Source organism: Sphaeramia orbicularis, chromosome 10, assembly GCF_902148855.1.
Source record: "Sphaeramia orbicularis chromosome 10, fSphaOr1.1, whole genome shotgun sequence".
In the NCBI taxonomy this organism is placed as follows: domain Eukaryota; kingdom Metazoa; phylum Chordata; class Actinopteri; order Kurtiformes; family Apogonidae; genus Sphaeramia; species Sphaeramia orbicularis.
The window spans coordinates 31871131-31898729 of NC_043966.1; the positions used below are offsets into that span (position 1 = coordinate 31871131).

Below are 27599 nucleotides of genomic sequence, written 5' to 3' on the forward strand. Positions count from 1 at the left end.
ACTATTACAGGATGGGAGCATTCCTCCTGATTATGGTGAGAGTCTCAAAGTGCCAAATCGCAGACACACACACATCTATTTTACATCAGTGGGAGAGGACCGAGGCGGCAGTGGCGCGAGACACTCTAGAGGTGGAGTGGGGACAGCTCCCTCTCCCTGTCTGAAAACTGGGCACCGTACCTCAGCACTACTGCCATGTTCCATCTGGGAGATTTAGCTCCTACACAGCCTCACTTCCTCTATTTACATGCCCACCTTTATCTAACAACAGCAGGTAGGTGACTGAAAGCTTGCACTCCCTTTTTACAGTGCAATAACAGCCTCTGTAAAATTGAGTCTTGATTGTAGACTGGTGTAAATCACAGCAACTTGGCCCACACAATGGGTGGTGGTGCTGGAAGGGATGGTGTATAGAATCTGAATGCACTTTGGAGGTCCCAGGTGGACGACTGTTGCTCAGACAGGTGGACAGCCAAAAGGACAGACAGGAGGATGCAAGAACAGAAAAAGAAAGCCAAGAAGGAGAGCCTTGAGGACAGAAAACAGAAATCAAATGCAAATGAAACTCCATGGAATAAGTACTTAGAACACTATGGAAAATGCAAATTAATACATTATTAAACTAAACTTTGCTTCGATATGTATTCCACTGTAAACAGTATAAAATAGCATATTTCATGTTTTGTCCGGTAATTTTAATTTTGCTTGTGAGAATACATCCATTCGTCACATTCAAGCATGTAACAGATTGATGAATAAGTTGGAATGGGAAATATGGGGTTTTTCCATCTCTACCAATGGAAAACCTGGAAAACCACAATACATGCTCCCACTGTGCAACGGTCCATCCCAGATGCCTCAGAGGACAGGGAGGTCAACCGTGCTTCTGGACACCATTAACATAAGGCTTTCTGTTGGCTCAGTAAGGTTTGTACTGGCATTTGTGAATGTCACTCTGCATTACAGTGTTTGAGAAAGGTTTGGCACAGAAAACCTGAGCCCATGTGGTTGTATCAGCTATAAATGAATGATGGTTTTGGATGTGGTGTTGCTTGATGGATCATAGATCTTGGTCTTACGTCATCACCCCTTATGCACTGAATAAAAAACAATAAATAAATGGATACATCATACAATGAATCCATCTGATTTCTTTGAAAATGTTTTTATATTATGTACCAGAGTGGGCTTAATATCCAAATCCATTCCTATCTTTCTTTGAAGAACTTTGTTTCCAAAACATTTCAATAATTTTCTTATGCATTTGGTGTCAATCCTTGGCCCTATTCATTATTTTAACTCATTATTAGGCCTATGTTGTCCCTGTTCCGCCTTTTTTTCCAAGGTTTTGCAACCTGAATGTGAAGAACAGATGGAAAATATGAATACACAACACTGACACAAAAATTGGGACACACTGAATTCAGTTTCATTGCCGACAGGGTGAAATGGATAAATGTCAAAATATAATTTTAGATTCTAATAAATACCGTTGCATTAAAATGTATTTCATCTTTAGGGTTTAAAGTCATCTAATGTTACATACAATTACTTCAAAGTTGATTTATTATTTTGATTATTAATATTATGATTCTTCTTCTAGTTTTAAATGTTCTGCCTCTACATTTGCATTTATTTGTCATGTTCTGTTCATGAAATTATAATTCTAAACCACACGTAACTGTGGGTTACTAACAGTTTCAGAAAATCAGCCTTTAAACTTTAGTATTGACTTGACATTTACAGTGATCATTTTTGACAACAACTGACCTGAATGTCTTTGTCATGATAATCTGTCAAATCAACAGGAATGACAAGTCTTACAAGCTGTAGCTGTGATGTCTCTTGGTATTTTTGTCCATAGAGTTTATGTTGTGTTCATACTGTGTACAACATGATAGAAGTTAGTTATATTTTTTACAGTGATATTTAATATATAAGACAAAGAAAGAGAAAGAGGGAGAGAGAGCAAGGAAGTACTTTACTCCTCGCTAAATATTTCATTTTGCTCCCCTACTCTCATATTTATATAAATTGAGATTTATATATTACTCTTCAGTTTTGTATGATACTCGCCTTTCTTTGGCAATGTAGAAATCCTTTATTATTGTAATGAAACTCTTTGAATTAGAATTTGAGAACAGGTTTATATCAGTGAGGAGGGCAGCTGAAATATGGTGGGTGGGGGCAGGGGAGAGAATTAGCCCTGGATAGACAGATTGCCAACTGAGACAGCATGGTAATGCTGGGATGAACAGACTGCGAGATGGAGGGAGTTAGAGAGACCAGACAAGACAGCAGCTCTCTGGACTGAATGAGAATATGTGGATAAGAGGTGCACCAGCTAAGGAGGGAGGGAGGGAGGGAGGGAGAGAGAGAGGGAGGGAGAGGAAGTTCTGCCTACGTTCTGGTGTGTCTTGGCCTTTAACTTGAATACAAATGTTTGATTTTCATTGGTAATGCATGCAGTACATTTACTGTAGACAAGGAGATGGTTATTACTCACAATAACAGTACAGCCACTTGTGAGAGGAGTAGTATATACGACAGCTTACAAGGACTTTGTGGTTTGTGCAGTGTACTGAACCATCCCTTAGTGAGGAATATCTTTTTTTAAACAGTTCTCTTTGGTGGGCATTACAGCAGAACAGAGGGGGAGTCCCTCAACATTGGTTTAAGCGTCAGGTTACGACACTTAAAAAATGACACACTCAAGGACAATGAAAATCGTGTGGATCATGTTTAGGGATTGATGGCCAACCCTGTCACACATGCATTAGTTACAGTGCTGTGGCAGAGATTCTGCTGGGACTGTATTGTGCTTCTACGGTGATGCTCGGTAAATAGCATTAGTTGCGCTTGGTAAAGAATAGACTTGTCACATTTTCAGTGAGACTAGTCTTGTGCAACAGCTTGGAGACCAAGCCACTGTATACGCATGCAAAGACGTGCCAGACAAAGGGATCGGCACTTGTCAGCAATTTTGAACGGACTTAAGGCTACATACACTGACAAATGTGGGCTTGCTCGAAGGAAGACAAACATACACATGCACACACAAACTCAAGCCACAGACTGAAGGCAATCTGGCTTCAGTTGCAACAGCTCGCCCTGGGCTTGAATGAGGAAACACCTGTGTGTCAAAGTGGAGCCATGGCAACGCTTCTTGTTCTGTGATCAAGGCCAGCGTGAGGCTTTCGTTTTTAGAGGAGACCCCATTGGCAAAGAGGAAGGAGTTTCACTGCAAGCTCTCAAACATCTGGAGAGAGCAGGGTTTAAAACCCAAAACAGAATCCACAGCAATTTGCCTCCAATAACAAATAAAATGAAAAGACATTGTAATGTTGCTTGATGCCTTATGTTTTCTGTCACATAAATGGTCCACATACCCTAAACATGTGTTGAGGTTCCAAACAGCTTATCTCCAAACATACAGCTAAATCTGATTTTCCAATGCTTGTGAAAACATTCAATCTTCAAAGACTTTTAACTGATACCCAACATCATGCTTGCATCACCTGCTCTACACATACAAGGCAAGGAAGACAAGGGCGGGGCGATATCAAGGGTTTGATTTAGATTCGGCGACTTAAGCCGTTTCTGTTGCAGCACAAGAATCGTCTCTCATTCTAATCTCGGCAGAGATCCACCCTGAGCCAGGAATATCCCAAGATAAATATGGAAAGTGAACAATGCAATTGCTGAGCAGCAACTTCCCATTTTCTACACCTCTCGCCTCTAATCCTCTCCAGCAGCAGTCCTGAACTGCCGCTCCTCATCTAAATCTGCTGGCAGACCTGGTGAACAGTCTGATATTACACTGCTGCTCCACTTTCCCTCTGCCATTATCGCCACAAATGCAGCCGCTGGCCACACCTTAACAAGGGGCTCTCACCGCCACTGCTGCCCTTGTAATAACTGTTGTTCAAGTCACTACATAAGATATTGAAATGACTGACTATTACTAGATCTACCTCTGATGTCAATCACTTACTCCTGTGGGTAAATTTAGAAACACATCTATAACAGAGACTTGACAATCACTGAAACACATTTGATCACTTTCAAAAGACAACACTATTCTACATATAATAATATGACAGTGTTGCTTGATGTTTGCACTTGCAATTAGAAATAAAAAAATAAATAAATAAAACCAGGAATGATCTGAAAACAGTGACAACTTTAGAAGAAATCATGCACCATCTTTGTTCACCATGGAAAATACCTTCATCTTCATCACCGTCGTTATCCGATAAATCTTCGTTCTGTTTTTTTGCATGGGTCCCTATTATTGAAGCAAGCAGAGACATAGAGAGGCACAGAAAATTCAAAACAGCACATTTGGCAACAAAGATAGAAAAGAAAATTCAACAACAAAGCCAGAGAATTATGAACAATAATAATAACAACATTAATGTAAATACAAGATTCCCATTAAAAATCTGTAAAAGGACAATTTATATGAGCACACAGAGCATATTCAGAAGAAAAAAGAACATTACTGAATATTTTTAAACCATAGTGAAAATCAAAACACATCTCGCAGGAAGTAACTTTAAATAAAACCACACTGTTCCTATATCTCATTTGGAGCAGAGTCATACACCACTGGCATTTTCAGAACGACGTGTTGAAGTATAGAAAGGAAACACTTTTGTTGGATCATTAAAAATGTAAAAAAAAAAAAAAAAAGAAAAGAAAAGAAAAGAAAGAAAGAAAGAAAGAAAGAAAGAAAGAAAGAAAGAAAGAAAGAAAGAAAGAAAGAAAGAAAGAAAGAAAGAAAGAAAGAAGAAGAAAGAAAGAAAGAAGAAAGAAAGAAGAAAGAAAGGGAAAAATGCAGTAATACAGTATTTCTCACTGATTGGTTCTGAGCCAGATTCCAAAATTACTTTTTGAACCAAGTTTAAGTTTAATAGGCGCCTCCGCACTCAAGGATTTCCTATTATCTTTGCAATATGCAAAGGAAATTAAAAACGAACTTGAGCAGTGAGTTGAAAGTTAATATAAATAAAAATGTAACATCCTACAACTTGGAAATGAGAAGAAAATCTATGAACAGTGTTTTAAGCACAGAGGCCTGCACCATCCCTAGAGGTACCAACATCTGAATAAATCACAAGATTGCATGTAGAGTATGTATACTCAGCTTGTCTCTTTGCCCCCGATAGCAGATAATGTGCTGTTGTCCTCGTGATTCATGTTAGTATGAAAATCTAGCCCCTCAAGAGCCTCTAGACGCCACGTACAAATATAGTGATAGTGTTCTACACAGTCAGGGATATTTGGTGTAAATGTAAATGGTGTGTCGAGTGCCAATGTAATTTCACTGGCTGGAATATAAATGTATGAAACCATTTATAAATCTATTAAAAACACACAATATTGAGAGTGCAGCTTTGTGATATGCCCCTATAATGGGCAGAATTTGATTTCACTTTCAACGCATCATGAAAAGACCGATGATTAAATTGGTTGGGGTTTTTGTGGTACATCGAGCTCAATGCATGTTAATGTTTAATCGGAATCATGAGGCATTGTTTTTGCCATTTTTTCACAGGGCTGGTCGATGGGGAATGGATGGAATACAAGTTAGTAAGGCCACTGGAAGCTTTTTAGATGCTAAAACACAGCATAGTTTACATTAAATTAGTTTGTAATGTAGAGGCTGCATTTCTGCTCTAAAATAAATTGATCGCTACACTGATCAATATTCCAAAATTGTAAAGTCATCCACAAAGTGTCCTGCCAGGAACATGCCATTTCATGTCCTGAATTTCCTTCCCTCATGCAGCACATTTCCATACAATGTTGGATTTTTTTCTCCATCTTAGTTGAGGCAGCCTCTGCTTTTTTGCCAGATGCTCTCGCATGCTTTGGCTACAGTGACACAATTCTTTATGGACACACAGTTTCACTTAAAGTCATGAGAAAGATGCCTTGTTTCACGTAATATCAGCCTGAATACATGCTTTTCTGAGAGGTTTTGGTAGGAAGTGTCTCAGTGTCAGAAATCTTTTAGCGTTCCTGGACACTAACAAAAAATATTTTCGAAGAATATCAGCACAAATGGCGTTTAATCTGTTTTAACAGCCTTCTTTACAGCTTGTTAGCAATTACCGTGATTCTAGCACTCACAATTTTGTTGACGTGGTAACAGTGAGGTTATTGAGTGATAGTGCTTCGGACAGGCATAGATTGGATGGCAGGTGTCGACAGGGAAACTCTGTCACTTTGGATCGAGCTGTCTGTGAGCCTGTGTGTCAAATGCCGGATCTATAACAGGAACCGCAAATGTGACATTTTCAGTGACTCAGCAAGCGAGCCTATATTTGACCTTGAGTGTTTTAAAATGACAATGCAGTAAGAGTATGGCATTAAAAATAAAACAATAGCAAAATGAGTTGAAGCATTTCTATGTGTTGCCGGACCCCTGGAGTCGGCATTAGCATCACTTCATGACAGGCAGCATCTAGAATAACAGGTATTATTCATGTTACCTGACAAGCAAAATAAAAACCTGTTGCATAGATCAAACCAGGTTCAAAGAGACGACATTTGATGGACTTTCTCCTTACATAAAGGATATTGAAATTTAACATTTCAGCAGAATTGAAATGCAAACCTTAGCATGCACACATACAGTAGCCTCCTCCACATACACACACATAGATGAAGAGAGTGCTCTGACTCTAGAGACTTCTCGACTGAATCCACAATTCACACAATACATTGTAGAAAGGCTGAATGTTAACTGCCTTTCCTTTCCTGGAAAAAGGTTCACTGACAATAGATGAGCCTTGGAGTTAAATATCAGAAAGGTCAGAATGTGGAAAGGGACTTAGTGAAATGTGAAATGTTGCAGCCTTGACAATTTAGAACAGTTATATTCAGTCTGTAATCCTCAGGTGGCCATTTTTCTCTTTCAGGGTGCTGAAATCCGTCTCTCTACCTGTCTCTCCTCCTGCTTGTTCTCTGTGTCTTTTCCTCTTTCTCTGTCTATCTCCATCTCTCTCAATCTGTCTCTCAGTGTAGAGGTTAAGGAACAGCTTGGGAGGGACACATAAGAGAGAATGATGGAGAATGCAGCTAAAAGGTTAAGGAGGCTGTAATCCTCCTGTAAAGGACAGCCAAAATTCACACTGCGCTTCAGCTGCTCCCAAAATGAAATAAAACAGAAAAAAGGAAACCAACTTGTTGTGAAGCAAGACAATAGACAGAGACCTAGGGTGGAGGCTACTTAACACACCTCGGTATCCTTGTAACTTGCACTAGCAAACCATTAATTCACCATATTGAGCAGTATGTCATTACTTATACATACAATAATAACACTACTAATAACCACACTCATATCATAACACAATCCAGACTCATGAGGCTTTAAGCCTTTTAAGCCTGATAGACAACAGTCATTAAATAGGTGCCTCACCTTAATCAAATATGCATGCTTTTTATAGCCAGAAATACTCTAAATCAAAGATTAATTTTGATGTTTTAAATATTTAATGGCACAGATACTTTAGACAGAGTTTGAGCAGGCATACTAACACAAGGACAGCATTTGTGATTTTTGGATTCTGATGAATGTCCCTGCCCGACAGCACTAACATTTTTACAAATACATGTTTAAAAGTGCTGATTAAACAATGCGCTTGTAAGAGACTGAAAAATGTCTACAAACTGTGTACAAACTGATTCATGCTGCCATAAAAACATGGCTACGAATGAGGGAAAACTAAGACTCAAGAAGCTAAATCCAAGTACAGCCTCCACAGACTGTGTCCTTCAGTCCTTTTTGCTTTGGGATAAACAAAGAACAGAACAGAGATATTGAGCCTTGGGTTGACCGTGGAAGCTGGACAGCAAAGCAGCAGGAGGCCTCTGAATAGAAACTTCCTGCTTAGGTCGCGTCTTGCATCTCAAGTCAGTTGGACTGGATCCATCACAGGCCGGCTACAGCCTTCACTCACTGGGGTCATCAACTGTCCCAGATAGATGGTAATAACAGATCATAGCAGTAGTTTTGCACTGAACAAAGGGGGGCATCTGCTGTGTGTTCAAGTCACACAAGGCAATATTTGTTCTTGTCTTCTTGGAAAGTTTTTTGCCTTGTCTGCTTGGCGTGCAGATTTTCTCGGCAGCATCCAGGGAGGAGCCCCTCCCTCCCTGAGGCAGGGCTGAGTCGGCCAACCAACGGGATTACCATGGTGTGTTACTGTCTGCCATGGCCCAGACATAGTCTAACCAGGATTGGGGCTCTTTCACTGTTTTATTTTTTACAGCTCTCTAGCATCTGGAGGTCATCTGGTGAAAGGAAACAATGTCCAATGTTTCTGCAGCAGTAGTTAATCTACAGGTTTGGCCAATGATCGGCTGTTCAGTACTGGCACCGGTCTGTAAACACATGGCAGCCTGCGGCCTGTGAGGCCTGCATAGGAATGATAGTTGACTGGTCTAAATCAAGCCAAAACATACACCAGATTTTGCACTTATCTAAAATGGACCCATGATGAGGGTGAGTTTAGGAGCCAGAGGAATTGATCTTAGATTGTCTCTCACAAGCAAAGCTTTTCGGAGAGACTAGTGTGAAGGACTCTAAGGACAGGTTTTACAGCCAGGTTACAAGCAGTGAAAGAGACGAGCTGTAAAGCCCCACAGAAAATAATATGAATATAATATAAACATGCTGGACGCGGCACAATGAGTGCACCTTATCACCAATCGTCCGCTTCAATGAGAGTCTCATCAAAAGGACGCAACTTTACAGATGTCTTTTAAAATTTGTCAATCAGTTTAACAACGTAAACCTCTTTTAAAGATAAAGACTGACCTCATCAGGGTTTGTCCTCACAAAATTGACCCATCCTGAGCCAGTCTAGCACTGTTTGAGTCTGAATAGTGCTTAGCTATGTTCCTGCACATCATTACCCTTCTCCTCACTCCATTCACTCTGACTCAGAGCAGAGAAAATGACTGACTGATATAGCAAAGGCGCCAGTGTCTTAAGCTCTGTGCGCTGTGTGCTCAGTATAAGGCCACTTCAAAGACAGCAGCGGGCATCGGTGCTGATCTTGCACATAGACCACCTCCACATGACCTCAGTGAGTAAATGCTGAGACATCTTGGACATGAAGTGATGTGCTTTAGTCCCATAAGGAACGACAAGAGTTGGTCTCTAATTGAGGGTTTACTCATATGTAACATTTCAGGACAACTGCATTGTTGTTTTTGCTAAATTAGCTGCACAGCCATGAATAATCAGCAAAACTGAAGGAAAGGTACATCCACTTGTCAACTTGTCTTGGAAAGAATCAGGGTTCTCACTTTAGTAAGGGTACTGCCATGAGTTGTAAGAGCTTTCCCCCATTTAATGAGCTTATTGTTTATATCAGCGCATCAGGAGGTTTGCCTGCAAAACAATTTCACTAATTAACCTTTAAGATTCCAAATTCTATAATAATATCTTGTCACTTGCTTGTCCTGTATCTCACTGAAGATGGTGATCTACACTTATTTCAGATCATATAATTCCTTGCAAACTCACCTCTTCCGCTACACAATCCAAGAATCTAAGATTATAAGTTTGATGCTTTTTCCAAGGATCACAAGTGGTGCATTTTTCTCTCTTGATAGACATCAGCATTACCAACAAAGGTGTTTCGTACTAGGCAGGAGTACCATTTACTTTGCTGCTGTCACAACTGCATACGGTTGCTTGGCAACAATCACACAACCATTTTATCAAGTGTCAAATACCATACTTCTCTCTGGATATTAATCACTCTTTTAGTCCAGTGGAGGGGCATTCATAGAGATAGAGATACTGTTAGAAAGGTAATGGAAACATAGTTATTACTGAAGATGCACAGTGTGTATGACTCTATTATACAGGAATGCAGCCTATTGAACACTTTTAAAATGGAAATGAAAAAAAAAAAATAGAACACATATTTAACCCTGCAGTATTTACAGCTCTGTGGAACAGATCTTACTATTGCAGTGACACTAATTAAAATCTTTAATAAGGGAATTTATGAACTGTTAAAGTATTTGCCAATTCACAAGACTTAAACTTCCTTGTTGGAAAGATTTAACCAAAACCAAAGTATGCTTCAGAGGTTGCTTTTCTGCATTGCCTAAGACGGATAAATTATGCTTCATTTGCACTGCTAATTCAACATAAGCCAAGATTAGTAGAAGCAGTTTAAAAAAAAAAGTGCAATAGAAATAAAAAGACTTTCCAGTGAGACTGACAACCTCTGTGTTTATAGCAACAGAGAACTATACAACAATCACCTCTCTGCACAAAAGTGTGTCACAAAACCAACATATGAAACTTATGATAAACTGTTTTCTCATTACCAAACATGGGGAAGATAATTGAAAAATTCCAAGTGGAAAGGGAATATTAAAGAGATATTTCTGTGTATATTCCACAACTGGGACTAATTCAGAAGCAGAAGTGCCTGGAGGGCCAGTCTGTCTCTAACAAAATTGGTTTACCAACGCAGAATGTATGAGCACAGAGTGAAGCCAATAGCTGCTTCCTGCCTCCATGGAAATCAACAGCAGAGGCCTCACAGCTGAAACTGGATCTTTACTGTGGAGCAAGATACGCTCAGGATCACAGTCATAAAGCTACTTGTAAGATTGTGAAGTGCCTTTAGGCAGGCAGCTATGAAAATTAGCCCTTTGTTGTCACTAAAAGTCAGATTTTAGCTTCTACTAATAAATCCAGTCTTTTGCTGTGTGTTTGCCATATTTGCCACATGAATAGATGAATGTTGTCACACCCCTGTTTGAACAATTGTGAATAATATATTTAAGAGGTGGCTCTCAACTGTTTAGTGTAAATTGAATCAGCGGTTGAGGCTCAGATGCTTTCAGGTATTGTCTTTGACAAATACTTCCAATAACATGGTGTCCTAAGTGCTGTCAAAGCAGCCTGAAACATGACTAAAATTGCATACTAAGTCAAATTTTATGCTCTACTGTCTCAAAGTAGCACTCTCGCTTCGGAATTAATCAACAGCTGTATTTATATTAAAAATCTTACACTTTCAATTTGAACAAATCATACAATCATGTCAAAATAAATGAAGGCAGTTTATTCTTAGACATCACAATCTTTTTTTTTTTTTTTTTGACAAAGTGTCATGATTTATTTAGGGACCTAGATTTGTACTCCTTGACACACTCGTAGTAGAAACCAAGCCACACCGTGCACACATACAACCCACACATACACACATGTAGCACAGCACAACCACTCGCTCATCTCTCACACATGTCAAGGTTGATCTGACTCACAAGTCCCATGTTCATCCCAATTAGCACTTTGATTTGGGAGTTGATAGGTGGTGATATTGGCGGCTTTGGAAGGATGCACCCATCACTCTGCTCTTTCTTTCTCTCTTTCAAATCCTCTCTTTCGTTCCGTGTTGGCTTTTTTTTTTTACATACCTCCTTTTCTACACATTTTCTTGTTGGGTTTCCTGGCACATTCCTTGGATATTCTTTTGACTGTAAAATGAATGAAAAAACTACAAAATAACAGCGAGCTCTGGAAAAGATCGCATGTGACATGCAACAACTCAGACTGAGTCAGACCCCTCTTCACCCTCCCCCCCTCCCCTATTCCCAGTCATTTACAACAAGAACAACAGAGGACCTGTTGAGAAAGTAACTGGGGTGTTGCTGCAGAAATATTCCAAAATGGTGGAATGAATTTGCTGCATCCTGGGATACAGGAAGCCCATATTCACATGCACTTCTATTTAAGACCCATTACAGCCACACAGAACTCAACATTACCTCTGCAGAGAGGTTGAATTTCCAAAGTTTTTCAGTCCACTCTGTAATCTGATAAGTGAAAGTGTTATTTGACATTGTCCATTTGATTCTCAGAGCACTTAACATTTCAAGCCCATTTTCTTGTGTGGGTCTCCTTTAAGTAGTCAAATAATGGGGGCAGCTTAAACGAATCAACAGCTATAAATCTAAAAGTTTCCAGACTTGTAGTTATGGCGCAGCACAATCAATGTTTGTCTTTTATACAAAACCTGCTTTTTTGCATTTTGTGCAAGGACAAACTCTGAATTAAACAAGGAGAGTAAAGGGTCTTACATAGGTTCGGCTGATGCCACAGGCCTCCCGTGTACCAGACAGAACATTTCACCAACCCTACAGTAGATCATTCACTTATGAGGCAGGCGTCTAATCACTAATGGCTAATATCCCCAGAACAGTCAAGACAGTGAGGGTAGGAAGGTGCACCAAGTATTTCCAATCTGTTCCTTTTATGATTAGGTTTCTTTTTTTTCTTATTCAGTCATATTAATCAGTCATTTAGTCATCAAAAGAGGAACCTCTAACAGTGGCATGAAAGGGGAGAGTTGATGAAAAGACTAAATGAAAGATCAAGTCAAGATGGGAGGTAGAAATGATGGACACAGACACAGCATGCGCCAGACAACAGGTCATGCTCCGCGCAAAATACTGAGGTGACAAAAAATCTAGAGAATAGACAGAAAAAGAAAAGAGAAAAAAGCAGAGACAGAGGAGAGGAAGAGTGTGGTTTCATCCTGTATACCCGACGCACTCACCATCCTCTGTTGGAACATAGATGTTTAGATACAGACAATCCTCATGTTGGTCCTGTATATAGGTGGTAACTATATCCAGGTTGAAAGGTGAACCATATTGGCATCATGATCTCCGGCACAGCATTGTGAATATTTTGGGGGCAAACAGGAGCAAAATGTGTGGCGTTCTTGATCCCTGACCAGGACGAAGGAGGCTCAGGGGGCATGAAGCGTTTTTCCCCCACTGGGGAGGCAGCATACGGAACCCCCAGGTACTGGTCCACCGGCCCCAGGATCTCACTAGGTAGGGGCACCCTCACCCCTCGGAGTTTCCCATACTGTGTGTTCACAGTGGGGTGGTAGTTCTGACCTCTCACGGCCGCAAAGCACCAGCAAAAACTTAATACCCACAAGGACACGCCGAAATTGGTGCAACTGTGGGCACCGCGGCAGTTCTTCGAGGGGAGATGACTTCTCCTTGGGGAAAACCACATGGTCCCTGTGAGTGACTGCAACTGCAAGTGACCAACATACAAGCTGGGGCAGCCCCCCCCTCAGCAAACACACAGGCTTCCTGTGCCTTCGCTCAGCCCTGCAGTCCAGCCACCTGAGGGACAGTCATCAGCTGTGGGCCCGGCTGCTTACAGATGAGGAAAAACAGTCACAATTATGCAGTCCCTCTCTTTTCAAGGTCCTTATTCACCGTCCTCTCTCACTCGTCAGGTCTTCTATCCCGTGCTGCAAGAGAGGAAAACAAGAAAATGAATGGCATTTCTCTGACAGCCCACCAGTTTGCTCCCATTTTTAGTCAGTCATTTTTATTGACTTGTGGAGCCTTTTCTGTCATGACATAAAGCAGCTCACATAAACATGACAAAGCTCTTAGGCCTATCATCAATCCACAAAATCAGGAACCTGCCCATGACTTGAATGCTACAATTAAGTGTTGGGCAACTTGTCAAGTAGCGCCTAATAATGCTAATAGGACAACTGAAATGAGAAGAGCATCAGCCGTCAGGAGGTATTTATCATCCACTTCAAAGCCATTTTTTCCATTAAAAGATAGTATTAACAACGTTTACCATTAGAACAGTGCTTAAACCCCGTGCCTGATACATATAAATACATACATTTTATCGCCCTGCTTAATGTCTTGCAGTATTTTCCTTACAGCTCCCTTTGGTGCAGTTATCAGCAATGTAGAATTTAAATTTCAACTCCAACTCCCTTGTTTGCTCTTACAAGAGATCACACTTTAGGATGAACAGAGGAAGGGGCAGAGGATAATGTCGCTACAGGCAGCACGGGTGCTTCCAGTGACAGTGCTGTAAATGCTAATCAGCAGTCCCAGGGTGAACCAGTAGTGCCAGCAACAACACCTTCCCACACTGCCTGATCAATTTTCAATTTCTGAGGCTTAGGGTCCCCCTCAGCCTTGTGCACCTTCTGCAGCATTCACTCTAATAACAATGGGCAAGAAATACCAGCATTTAGAGGAGGATATTGCATTCCAAAATGACTGTGTAAATGATTTATAATGTATCAGCAGCCATTGGAGGGCCACTAAGCACTGAGAGAAAGCAATCCTGACGTTCCTGGAGGTGCTGTTATCGCTAGGCAGCTATTCCCATCTGCTGCAGCCATGGATCAGTGGAGAGCCTGCTGGTAGAATCCACACACACGTGGCTGTACATCGACACGCTTACGTCATATCAAAACCATGTATATACATTTTGTAAATACTGGAGATGAGAACACCTTCCTCAATAGATGTAAAAATGAAATGTGTGTGGTGGACAATCCTGTTCAGGGACTCACACGCTGAGCATCTGCTAAGTGATAATGCACGAAAAGTCATCCATATCCAATCTGGGGACTAAAAAGCATGTATTGCTGGGGGGGCAGAGCAGGAAAAGACTTGGCAAAAGATAGAAAAGACACACTGACAAAGTCTCAGTGTTGCTTTCTAGCCTCCATGCAGGAGAAATGAACCAATATTACATTTCCCGTGTTGAAAGATTGTCTGACTGATGTTTTTACTTGTACAAAAACATTACATTTACTGGATATATAAGATCAAAAGAACAGCATCTACAAGTGTCACATGACAGCATTTGCACCCTTTCTCAGGAAAACAGGTAGGATTTTTTGCCAGGTTGCTGTATTCTCTAATGAATTAGCGACTTAAACTAAAATACTATAACAACTCTCATTAACCACTACTACAAGCCTGTTCCTTATTCAAAAAACTGTTTCCACTTAAATTTAAATTAATCTCATTTGTTATCCATTTTCAGTCCTGTGGATAATGAGCTCACCATTGATCCCGCTAAACAGATAACAGCATTTGTCTGAAGGTTTCATGAAAGGGCACCTTACAATTCCCAACAGATAAAAACTGATTTTGACTCTTTAATTTCAAATGAAGCATTTTCTGTTTCTGTTCTGTAGATTTGCACACCCAGCAGCAGAAGAACTGTGATAACACTAATTCTGGTTGAGATAAAATACATCAGGTCAAACTTTTTAATCAGGACATGGCAAGGACATAGGACAGTGTGATGGAGTGTGTGTGTTTAGAGGACACACAGCACAGAGGACTTCATCAGTCTCCCCTCCAACAGCATCTCAGAGGTCCTCTCTGCTTTGATCTCTCTACCTGCTGAAGCACTGCCAAGGGAGGAACAGAGAGAGAGAGAGAGAGATTGCATGAGTTCTCCCTCATCATCCCAGAAATATTGATCGTCTCATCACCGTGGCCTTGCAGCCCGTAATAAATACAACTGGGGTGATGGAGGCGGGGTGGAGGAAAAAAGGAGGAGGAAGAGGAGGGGAGGGGGGGCTGTGCTGACTCTAAGGGAGGTTATTAGCCCTTAATGCAAGACGGCACTCCACCAAGAACACACTGTTAAACACCCTCCTCCCCAATTCTCTGGTTCATGATTAATAGGACATGTTAAATTCTGTCAGTCCAATCCCTATTCATCATTATTGCAAGGAGGAAAAAAAAAAAAAATCAGACAGGAAATCTCATGAGTTGTCCCCGTACAGGGCTCATATTTAGAAGAATATGTACATAGATTTTCTTGTTCTATATTTTGGTCCTTGTACACTTACTGTAGAAGACCCTTTGTTCTCCAACAGCAGAGAGATCACTGCATCGCAATAAAAGTCTGAGCACAGAGCCAAATGTACTCCTACGCCTCGACATCCCTTAGAGAGAGGCTGAATGGACTCTGATAAAATAGGAACCAATAAGAGTTCTGAGTAGATGGGGCTTCTGACTCTCCCCACTCAGTTATTATAGTAGGTAGTCCGCAACAAAGGCATTCACAAAGCTGCATTAGTCCTCTGGAACATCTAACTTCAAATGAAGTGAGCTATCCTGACCTGAGAGAGTGTAATCACTGATTACAAATGCTACCAGTGCTGTTACAATATAACCAAGGCTGAAAGCGCCATTATATAAACGATAAGAGACAGGCAACAAGACCCAAACTGGAAGACAGAAACCTATGTACCCAGACTGTTACCTCAGCTGAACTCATTAAAACGAGAGGAGAAAAGAAAAAAAAAACTTCTCTACCTACTTCAGTAAAACACCAGTCTTTGTGCAGGCTGCATTTTAATAGCAGCTCAACTTATGATAGGACTGCTCTTTGCCCTGTGCGTCAATAATGTTGAAAATGTATCTGTAAATTGTCTGCTTACACATTCTTTTATTATTTCAAACAGGCAAACATGGATTGCAACACGGAAAAATCAATAACGAATGTACACACATACTTCATGTCTTGTCTTGAAGGCACACACTTTATATTGCAAAGTGCTTGGGCTTGACGAACAACAGCACGCCATATTAAATCAAGGAGATTGGCATGTTTCAGAAATAACAGTCACAAAATGTCAAAACGAAACTGCGACTTCATGAGCCTCCTGCTGGGAATGAGTACTACTCTAACAGTGAGGGATGAGGGCCCACTCTTCCCTTCCTTTGCTTTTTACATCAGACACCGAGCCTGTGCAGTCATTATTACTTAGGAGATTTGGCATTAAATCAAGGACAAAGACGCGGCACATTCTGACTGCTAATCACCGTGGTGATGCCGACATATTTTTAAGAAAAGCAAGAGGAAGATGGTGGGGAATGACGGTGCTGCTGCTGTGGTCGCCTGCTAAGCTGTGTGTCTGTACCCTGTCTCCTGGCTGGCGGATAAATGCTGCCATGAGTATCATTACCAGCCAAATGGCCAAGGAAACACAGAGAGGTGAGCTTGGCGGGACAAATAAAGACAGATTCCAGGTGAGTTCATGTTGAGATGAATTCTGTGGCTGTGCAGCAAATAAATAATGGCCATTCTGTTAACTGCTGACGGTGCTTGAAACAACTGTTTGTTCTTCGTGACTAAAATGATAGCGACAGATTTGATCTAGAAGACCTAAAGCTGCGAGTAAAGGCAGTGAGCCCATTCCTACGTACAGTATATATTGCGTCTATTTCTCTTGACTGGGCGCACATCCCTCTGAATGTCAGATACAGTTATGTTAGCAATACCATATATGAAGCAATATGTGGAGGTGCACGGTATATCATCTAAAGCTAACAGACTAAATTAGATGGAGAAAGATTGAGAAGCTTACATTTAAATAAAGATAAATCTTAAAAAAAAAAAAACATAAAGACAGTTCATCATCCTAGTTCCTATTGATCCCCAGCAGAATCCCACTAGACACTCCTACTGAAAAAAACTCAAAGTAGCTAATCACTCATGCTGCCCAAAGGGATTCTTTGAGAAACCGCAGGGGCAAGTACTGGGTCCGTCTCTAATCTAGCCGAATGTAAACACATTAAGGCTTTACACATGGCATACTCATTATCCAAGCTCCCACAGATGCTGTTTGCAGGGTGGGATCCATTCTCGACAAAGTGTTTTGTGTGCAATTTCTATCACCCTGCCAACGCAGCGCCAAAGTGCTGCTAACCAAAGAGCATGAAGGCAGCTTGTGCTATATCTTTTGAAATAGCCAAATTACTGAACACAAACAAGGCAAATGAACTTAATATGGTTAATTCTCCAGTTTCGTATCATCCACCCCAGGCCTTTTTTCTGTCACAGCAGCACTGTCACTTCATTGAAATGTTCTAGTCATATATTCTACAATAATAACTAAAACCAAGAAATTAACCTGCACATAGAGAAACGAATGGAAAAGGGGATAAAGATAAAAAAAGAGTAGACCAGAATTGCTAAAATCTCTGCATGTTTTATATTCAATGACACACCTGCTTAAATATCCACCAAAAAGAGCATTCTGCTGTTCATTTAACATTACACAAGCAGCGATCACCTAAATAACACCCTCAGTGTCGCTGTTAAAAAAAAACATGCATTGATGCTATTCTAAGTATTGTGTTTGCTAGTCACTGGTAAAATCATTCTGCGTCTGTGAAGTAGCAACACATTTGATTGGACTTGGTAAGCACATGTGAAACATGATGAAATTCCTAGAGAGGATACACTTGAGCATACCAAGGCGAATTCAGCTGATATTTCAAGCAGCTCCTCTCATCTCCTCCACTGTGAGGACAGCACGTATAACATGGCAGCACTAACATAAATTTCTGGCTTACAGTGAAAAGGAGGATGGATTTTTAGCCTTCTGGGATGCATCCCTAATAAAATTCAAGCAAAAGCGAGGAACCTGAGCAGTGCTGGCAAGGCACTACGTATATAAAGCAAATCAAAGTTTATGACAACCACTTCAAATACAAACTGGTGTGTATTATTTCTGCTGTACTGGTCTTTGGTCTAAACCCTGCTTGTCACTGAGTTTGCAGCCAGTCGTCAGTTACTGTTTGAAAAGAGAACTCACATTTACACTGACTGAGTATATCTTGAGATTAGGGCTGGGCGATATGGAAAAGAATCATATCACAATAATTTTTTTCATATCAGGCAATATCGATATGTATCACAATTTAAATCAAATCACAATTTTTGTCAAGCTTAAATTTTCCATTACTCATAAGTTAGTTGTGAAGACATCAGATGTTACTTTTGATTTAAATATGATTTACTTTCTGTCAGACGTTGAACATGACAGATGTGCTGAAGAACATTATACAACTGTTTCAGAGAAATAAAACAGGAACATACATTTAAAACTAAACTAAAAGTCTGACCAGCAGGAAAAAGTTTTCAAGTTTTAAAAGAGAACACAAACAAAACAGACCATCCTCACCAAACAATACTGTGGGTATATACGTGGGGGTGCGTTCCCTAACTGCCATAACTACTGCAACTGGCATAAGCCGAAAAAGAAACTTAACACTGTTGTTTCACATTGTTGTTTTGTCTGTTGGTTCAATGGTTTGACTCTGAAAGACAAGAACAGCCTGCACACCACTGTAAAAACATGTTCCTAGATCATCAGAGTCAGGCAAAGAGATCTGTCTTCCCTCTGGGAGCTTCAGGTAGTGAGGAAAGCAGAGTCTATCAACAGCGATCCTCACCATGTGTTGTCCAAGAAGTTTGCTTTGATGCCTTCAGGCTGGCGCTACCGACGAGAGACGAGAACCAACAGATATTCAAAATCATTTATTCCTTCAGCTGTCACACTTTTAAACTCTGACAGCACCCATTTTGTATGAGATTTTTTAATGCTAGCAGAACTAACACGGTCTTTTAGCCTGCATTGGTATTTATTGATTATTTATTGTTGATTATTTAATGTATCTATTTGTAGTTGCTTTCCAATTACTAATCTTGTCTTGTATTTGTATACTGATTCATGTTTGTCATATTGCACTTTGAATGTTGACTGATGTCTGTGGTAAGCTGCAAAAGAATTGCCCGTATGGGATAAGTAAAGTTTTCTGAATCTGAATCGAAAATGAAACTTAACATGCTTTGACCGTCCGACTCCCAGCTTCTATGCCACACTCTACTTTTCAGTAATCCAGTTGCCCAAGTTCTTGGTCAAATTTTCTCTTGAGGGAACCCTCATTACCTCCCGCTGCAGCCCAGACATTAGCGTGTGTGCTGCAGCTGCTCTTAAGCCTGTGCTGTGTGCGTTAACCTAACTTGACGTGGCTCTAGTGTGATTGGTTCAGTGCGGTGCTACTTAATTATGATTGGCTGTTCTTACATCTGTCAAAACATGGGCGAATGAATTCTATCGAAATCATGTCTCATATTTCTATCAAGGAAAAGTTATTTTGAGATATAATAATAATAACAATAATGATAATAATAATAATGGATTAGATTTATATAGCGCTTTTCTATGAATGCATACTCAAAGCACGTACAGTGGATCCATTATTCATTCGCTCTCAGACAGACTAACGGAAGCATGGCTGCCAGTTTGCGCCTACAGCCCCTTCGACCACCACCAAACATTCACACACATTCAAACCGCAGTGTAAGTAGCAGCACTGGAGGCAAGGAGGGTGAACTGTCTTGCCCAAGGACACAACAGCACATGACAGAGCTGGATTCAAACCGCCAACCCTTCGGTTATTGGACGACCCGCTCTACCATCTGGCCACCCCCCTATATATATATCATTATCATTTTATCACCCAGCCCTATTTGAGATTAATAAAGGTACACAGATGTACAGTAATTTTAAGTCAGGTATTAAACAGTATACGCTGTAATGTAATGGACATTCATTTAAGTGTATCAGTGGTGGCGAAGAAAAGACAGACAGTGGGGAAACCTTTTTTCTTCAAGGTGATACTAACCCTTCACTAACATCTGGAGCTGTACTACAGGTTTACTGTGAGCTAATTGAGGTTTGGACGTAATTACAACAACGGACTCATTTCCGATGAGCCGGGGTTCAAGTTCATTCTCACTGCGTTAAAAAAAATCTTACATGTGACACCTCCTATAGCTACTATTGACTTTCTCACCCTGCATAAAAAATCATGCAGTTGTTCTCAGCCTGAATAACCATTTGCAGAGCTAGTAACAGATATGCAACTCAGAGTAACCCACATTTGTGAGCAATTATTTAAAAAGGACAAGATAGTTCCTCAGGGCCAGTGCAACGGTTTACAAGATAATGTTATTTCTTAGCAATGAATAAAAAACATTACACATCATATGTTATATGTGGGTAATTTACAATGCTATAATATCTGCAATTTGGTGGATGTTTCCTTGTAGGACTTGAGAAAATTAATTCTTATGGTTGTAATGTTGCTGCCACCCACCACCCCCCATTACAGAAACTAAAACACAAACACAAGTATCCTCATAAATCATACAAAGCCAGTCCTTTGAAGACCTGATCATCCTGAGGACAACACTTAGCTATGCACCATTTCAAAAGCAGTGGAGCCCTGCTCTGAGTGCATGTAATTCACCACTTTCATCCACTGCATTTTGAATTATGTTTTTTTTTTTGCAGACAAAGATTAAAAATTCAGATCAACTTGTCCGAAAGAATGTGGAATTAATTAAATTTTTTTTACAATAAATTGAAAGGCTTTGGAGCTCTACTGTGAAATGTATTAGTTGTGTGTGTGCATATTATGTATGTGTGTGTGTGTGTGTGTGTGTGTGTGCTTGTACCGTATACACTGTAAGTACGCTGAGGAAATGAATCTTTCTCTGGCCTAATAAGATAAATAACAGCTTTAATTTAAGGTAAGTAGGCTGCAGTTCTCAGTGAAAATTGAAAGATCAGCTTTATCATTTGGTGTGAAAGGGCTCCACAGAATCATATATATACCAAGCAGAGACATGACCCAGATGCTGCCTGTAAAATTAATGAGCTAATAATGCATTAGGAGCCTTAGCGTTTGCAGCAGTTACAGTAATATGCAAACAGAGATACTCCACATTCAGGTAATATATAGAGCTGTTGCTAGACCGTGTAACAACATAAATGCATTAATTTTGTCTGATCTAAAATAACCACAATGTGACAGAACCATTGCTTCAGTGTAGCCTCATCTTTTGGCATGTGCACTCAAATGTTACAGATACTTTAACAACTGTCCTGAATAGAAACACTGTAATTGTGATTGATGCCCAATTAGGAAAAGATCATTTTTGAGAATAAAAAAACACAGCAACAACACTTCACATTATTCTGATATTTCTTTTCAAAGACATCGACTACTTAGCTTCCTTGCAGAGTATTAACAAATACCAAAAGCACTGTGGTAGAATTACGCTATTGACATGCAAATGACTGGTAGTTGCAGAGAAGTGAGAGGTGCCAAAGTGTATTGTTGTGTGACAAGCTGGATTTCTCAATACATAACTGAAAGCCAAGATGTACACACATGCGCTTGACACAGCAATACCCACAGCATCTATTTTTTAAACAGAAAAAAAAAAAAAAGAAAAGTGTAATGGATTCATGAGCATTATGGTGTGTGCTCTATTTACAGAGGGGGCACAAGGTTACTGTAGCCTAATGACAACAGATTAAATGAGGTCTGTCCATTGTACATGATGCCTGGAGTTTTATGGGAACATAATTAAGTTTTGAAGCAACCCAACAGTGTTGTGCTTTTAACTAAAGGTCAGCAGTAAACAGCAATGTGAGCCACACTTGATTACTATGTATATCACAACATCAAAAAAGATGCTGCTGCACTAATGAGGGGGTGACCTTCATCTTCAGTATAAACAAAGACCAAACAAACACATGCTGCACCACATGGCCTCGACCAGCCACTAATAAAGATATAAGAAATTAACAGCCCTTTATATCAAGAAGGAGTTGATGACAAATTATCTTTGACATTTCAGAGAAAAAAATAAAACACTTGTAAGTGAAACGCAGTTCACTTTTTCAGAGAATCAAGACACAGAGTGAAATATTTTCTGCATGTAAGTATGAATAATCATGACTATATTTACTTCCGATAACAAATAATCTGCATTCACAATTGGAAATGTATTTAAATGAGCATTTAAATCTTAATTCATCACATTACAGGCTTATTCAGAGCTCCAGCCAGGTGGATTTAGAGGAGATGTAGAGGGATTAGCGAGGTGATATCAATCACCACAGTTGAACCATCCCCTTATCCAGCACCATCATCATCCCTGGCTGCTTTCCCCATTGATCCCTCTTAGGCTATAAGGCTAGAGCAGGAGCTAAGAGCTATGTTTTCTATTCAAGGGACCCAAAGGCTACAGAAAAAAATGCATTTATTATACAATTTTAGGATAAACTTGAGTTTTCTGTATATTTCTTGTTAAAACTAACCCAAATTGCATATAATGATCTGCACTGTGGAATGGTTATACAGACCAGGTAAACAATCTGAATGTAGAACTGATACAAGAAAAGATGTTCTGGAGGAAAAAAAAAAACAAACAAACTAAAAATCAGTAAATGTTTCCTCTCCCTTTGTGCTGGTTCCGGTTGTCTGGTTTAGAAAAGCACCCATCTTACTCTGATCACTGCATGTTCACATTGATATTCTAGATATCATTAGTCAGGCTAGAGAATCCAGATGATGATGAGCTCAGAGGGACATTTTAAATGACAGTGCCCTTTCTTGCAATGAAAGTAAACAACAGTGACAACCGATGCTGTCTTGTATAAATACCGATCTGCATTTGAACAAAAAAAAAAGTGTAACTGAGGGACACAGAGAACATCGACAGGAGAAGGAGGGGGTGAAGTAGAGACATGCCTCAATATCACACATGGAGAAGGGAACACTGTCCCCTGACAACAGTCCTTTCGGCTTGCCCTGGCAGATATGACTACTTTCCATTCACTATTTCTAATCCTGTCTGAAAGCCTATCTTGAATGTCAGGCTTCTTTCTAAATTGGCTCGTGTTCTTAGTGATTGATTAAAGTACTGTAACCCAGCTTTATCAGGCCGCCCTGAACTCTGTATTTCTGCCAAATCTATTAGGTAATGCATCCTTTGTTATTGCACTGGTTGGTCTTTTCTCTTTTTTCTGTCTTTGGGAAATGCACAGATCCATTTAGTATGATACTGGATCCTCAGCTGTATACCTGGCTGTATGATAACACAGCAGCCTTCAGATCAAACAGCGCAGCAGCTTTAAGCTCACAATAGTATGTGACAAATGTGGCACCCTAATTCAGTATAGCATAATTCAGTGAAATTGGCTTAAATTTATCACCAGAGTCCAAAACACTGTGCAATGGGATGTACTTAAAACACATTTGATAATCCTCATTTCCCTCCTTTTCTAGCTTTTGACTGATGCCATGGTGCTACCAGAAACACGCCTATGTCTCCTGACATTGAGCTAACAATATGGCTATAATTCATGTGTTCTAATGCTGTAATATCCCCCATGCCACTGCACACAGAGGAGAGGGAGAGGAGAGGTTGCCCTGATATTACTGCTGACGCCTGAGTCCTAGACATTGCACTTAGAGTGTCTCCTGCAGGACATTATTCAAACACACACAGTCCACAAGACAAGAGTAGGCCACTACAGTCCCGAGCACATATACTCAGACACTGCGGCTTAGTGAGGGTACTCAAGGTCACGCAGCAAGGTGCCACACACACACACACACACACGCACACACACACACTGGATGTCATCGCTTCTCAAAATCTCTTCTATTTCATGCAGACATAATGCACATGTACAATCTTAAACTACAGCGTTCAAATTGAGCTTGGTATGACTGTAAAGCGGATTGAAAAGACACAGCACAAACACTTATGGAACTGAGAGAACAGCAATGAAAATGTGTATTTAAAGCAGTGTTGAAAACCACATTAATGACTGCATGCTTAGAAGTAGGCCATGTCCAAACACTGCAGGCGAATTTGGCCTCGGGTGGTCTGCTGTTCCTCAAAAACTGCACACAACAGGCACCGCGAGCTACTACTGTATCGCTCTTCCTATTCTTCGCCTACTTTGCATCAAAGAAGCCCAGAGCAATGCCAGCGCATACAGGAGATACTCTGCATGCACTTACACTATGCTCCTTTTGTTGTGATCACACATTCAAACACAGTATTTCCAAATCAATTTTGCTCTCACGAAAACAATTTCTCGTACGGTATCTCCATCTGTTCAACCTTCTTCCTAATGTTTTTGTCTGTGGAATGACTGAATATCTTCCCTCTTCCGTGTTTCATTAGCAACTTGATGGGAAAAAGGGGGGTTTTCATCTAACATCTGGATGTTAGCTAGCTTGAGTGAAAAGTCATATCAGATCAGATCCTGCTACATCAAATGCAACTTGAGGGCACATTATTTATTCATTTAGCTGCTGACATCCAAACCATGCCCTAAACGGTGACACTTTGAAAACTATTCCTCAGTGCATGTACTGCAGAGGGAAGACAATTTTATGTTCTCTTAACCAGGCATGAATGTAAAAAAAAAAAAAAAAAAGACAGAACAACGAGGCCATTGTTGTTTTTTAGCTCAAAAGCCTTGGAGCTTCTGTGAGAAGCAAGCACAACAATCAAAATGCCTCCATGCCTGTTGTAAAGTTTCATGTGACTACAAGGCCCTGCTGAAATGTTCATAGATGCTAAAGGGAAGGGCCTCATCATATATTACCAGTGTTTTACCCTTGTGGTGAACTGAAAGACTGGCTAGCCTAAATATCTGTCTGTGTAGGTGTGTCTCTCAGTTGGATTGTGTGTAAATGTGTGGGGGTTGATTTGCAATTGTCCTTTTCATGTTTTTTTATGAGTTGGCAGTGAAAAACGCTGAGATAAATCGAGACTTTTTTTTTTTTCCAGCAGGAATAAAATCCAGCTTTTATTCAAAGCTTGTACATATGACAGTACCAAATTGCTATGCCTTAAAGAGTTTCAGGAACAAAAGCATTTGTTTTTCCTTTTATTTTTATTTACAGCTAATGCTCTTTTCTCTCTTGGTGCGAGGCTTCAGTTCCACAAGTCATCTTTAAATCTTTAGAATAATTTAAGCCGTATCTATTTCCGCACATTAGGAATCACCTAAAAAGGGGCATAATGATGAAGACTGGCCTCTACCTCCAGAGGTTAGCACCAGCAATTTGGCATGCAGACGTTTGCTACGAAGGAAATCCATATGTGATGGATACAAAGAAAAAGGTTTTCAGGAGACGAGGAGAGCCGCCTCTGTGCAGGATTAAGTGCTTTAGATCTAATGATGAGAGGAGGCCTGTTTTTTATTTGTTTTCAAACAGGCATTTTGCTCTTGATAGAACAGCGGCTATGTTCTGTCTCTGGAGGGTACAAATGCTCATCAAAGTCCTGGCTTTGTCAAACAATCCATAACTTCTTAATGCCACGAGATACTTACAAAAACAAGTTGAGAGAAAGAGTAAAATCAATGAGGAACAATTTATCCCACTTTACACTGTTATTATTGTACATAATGTTATGTTGTACAGCTTGATTTGACACCATTTAAGGACAGCTCATGTTTTGGGAAGTTCACCCCTCCAGCTCAGAATTCCTTGATGGGATTCTCACTCTTCCTATCAATATCTGCGGCAGTGGCTGCCAGAAGATTTGGTAGCTCTGGATACCCGGGGCTGTAAATCTGGGCCAGGGGTTGTGTGGGATGCTCAGATAAATGGGCTGGGCTTTGTTTTATTGCAATGCTGCTTGTCTTAACTTTCTGTGTCTACCAGGGATTTAGAACATTTGCTACTGTCCTTGGGCCTCTCTCTGCAACAGCGGCTCTGAGTCGGGTTTGAGTCAGCCCTGGTGCCCCAAGATTACATAAATATCCTCTATGAGCATTCACCACTATATCCATGCCCTACTGTTTTGGTTGCTTTTTATCTTCAGCAGCATTTTGTTGTGTGTGGGTACTGGGGTGCAAGTCTCAGATTAAAAGGGAAACTGAGGCTGCACATTTTAACCCAATTTGACAAGTCCTTTCACACTGTGCGGAACAATTAAACGCAAAGAATAAGCACTTTGTCAGTGGAAGGCATTTTGCTCTCAGGTCCTTAGCTTCGGACCTCTGCTAATGGATTTGACTTTACATGTGATACAGCTGTTTGTCATTCATGTGCAGCAAAGCATCCACATGAAGGAAAAACTGGGCCACAGAGACACAAAGCACACTCATCCCAGAGGAAATATGTCACATTTTCAACGTCTTTTGTGACAAGGTTTCCTCATTCGTGCGTCCCTGCATCTTTTTTCAAGAAGCACAGTGAGAAACAAAGGCAAAGATGTGTCTTATTAGGTCAGTTCTGGATTCCTCTTTACACACTGATCATGCATCTACTGGATAAATCACATGGGTATCATTAGAATCAACCCTGAGGAGTTTCTGGAGCAGTCAGTAACTGTGAGTGTATGCTGGCTAATGACTTTCCTTCAGGTACTTTGGTATCAACCAATCAAGTAAAATGATTTGTAGCAGTTTGGCTGCCCTCCAAAAATATATTTTACAGATCCAACGCCTTTTGAGCACTTAAAACGAACAATACTTGTTTAATAATTTACCTCGGAACAAGACTTGTGTAAAAGGATGGTTATACAATTTAAGAAAAGTTATTTCCAATGTGAATTCTAAATCCTGTTCAGTCAACCGTAATTGCATAGTAGAAATAGCAAATGCATGCTACTTCACATCCTGTCAGTCGATATAGGTTCCAAGCGACCAAAAAGCTTCAAAAATAAATGCTTATTGTCGCAGTTTGCTTTGGAGTAAGGGGTTCTGTATAATTTTAAATGCACAAAAAGTGTGTGAAGCAGATTTGGACTGAAAGAGGATGTGATTAAAGAGAATACGAGATGAGAACACCAGTATATTCTGGGATGTCAGAAAACGTTGAATCATTTAGTTACTTTCAACATGCCAGAGAGATCTGGCAAAAATCTTAAAACAGAGAGTGAAGAAAAAGTCTAGGATACAACTCAGTAGCATTTGTATTCTGCTTGTCGTTTGTGTATTGTTTTGTAAAAAAAAAAACAAAAAAAAACAGAAAAAGTAGAAAAAAATTGCACGGCCCTAGTTGTCCACAGCATGAATAAAACAAACTTGGCAGATTTTTGTTTGACTGGCTTCCTCCAG

General features: G+C 40.2%; 1 protein-coding gene across 1 annotated transcript in view; it reads right to left on the bottom strand.

Moving 5' to 3' along the window:
- Positions 1 to 27599, bottom strand: part of nlgn3a (neuroligin 3a) — a 122188-nt gene that overhangs the window by 84699 nt on the left and 9890 nt on the right. The window contains 4 exon segments of the mRNA XM_030145985.1: positions 4229 to 4288; positions 11467 to 11526; positions 12609 to 12693; positions 12695 to 13325. Of these exon segments, the coding sequence (XP_030001845.1) occupies positions 4229 to 4288; positions 11467 to 11526; positions 12609 to 12693; positions 12695 to 13081 (592 nt within the window). The 5' untranslated portion in view covers positions 13082 to 13325.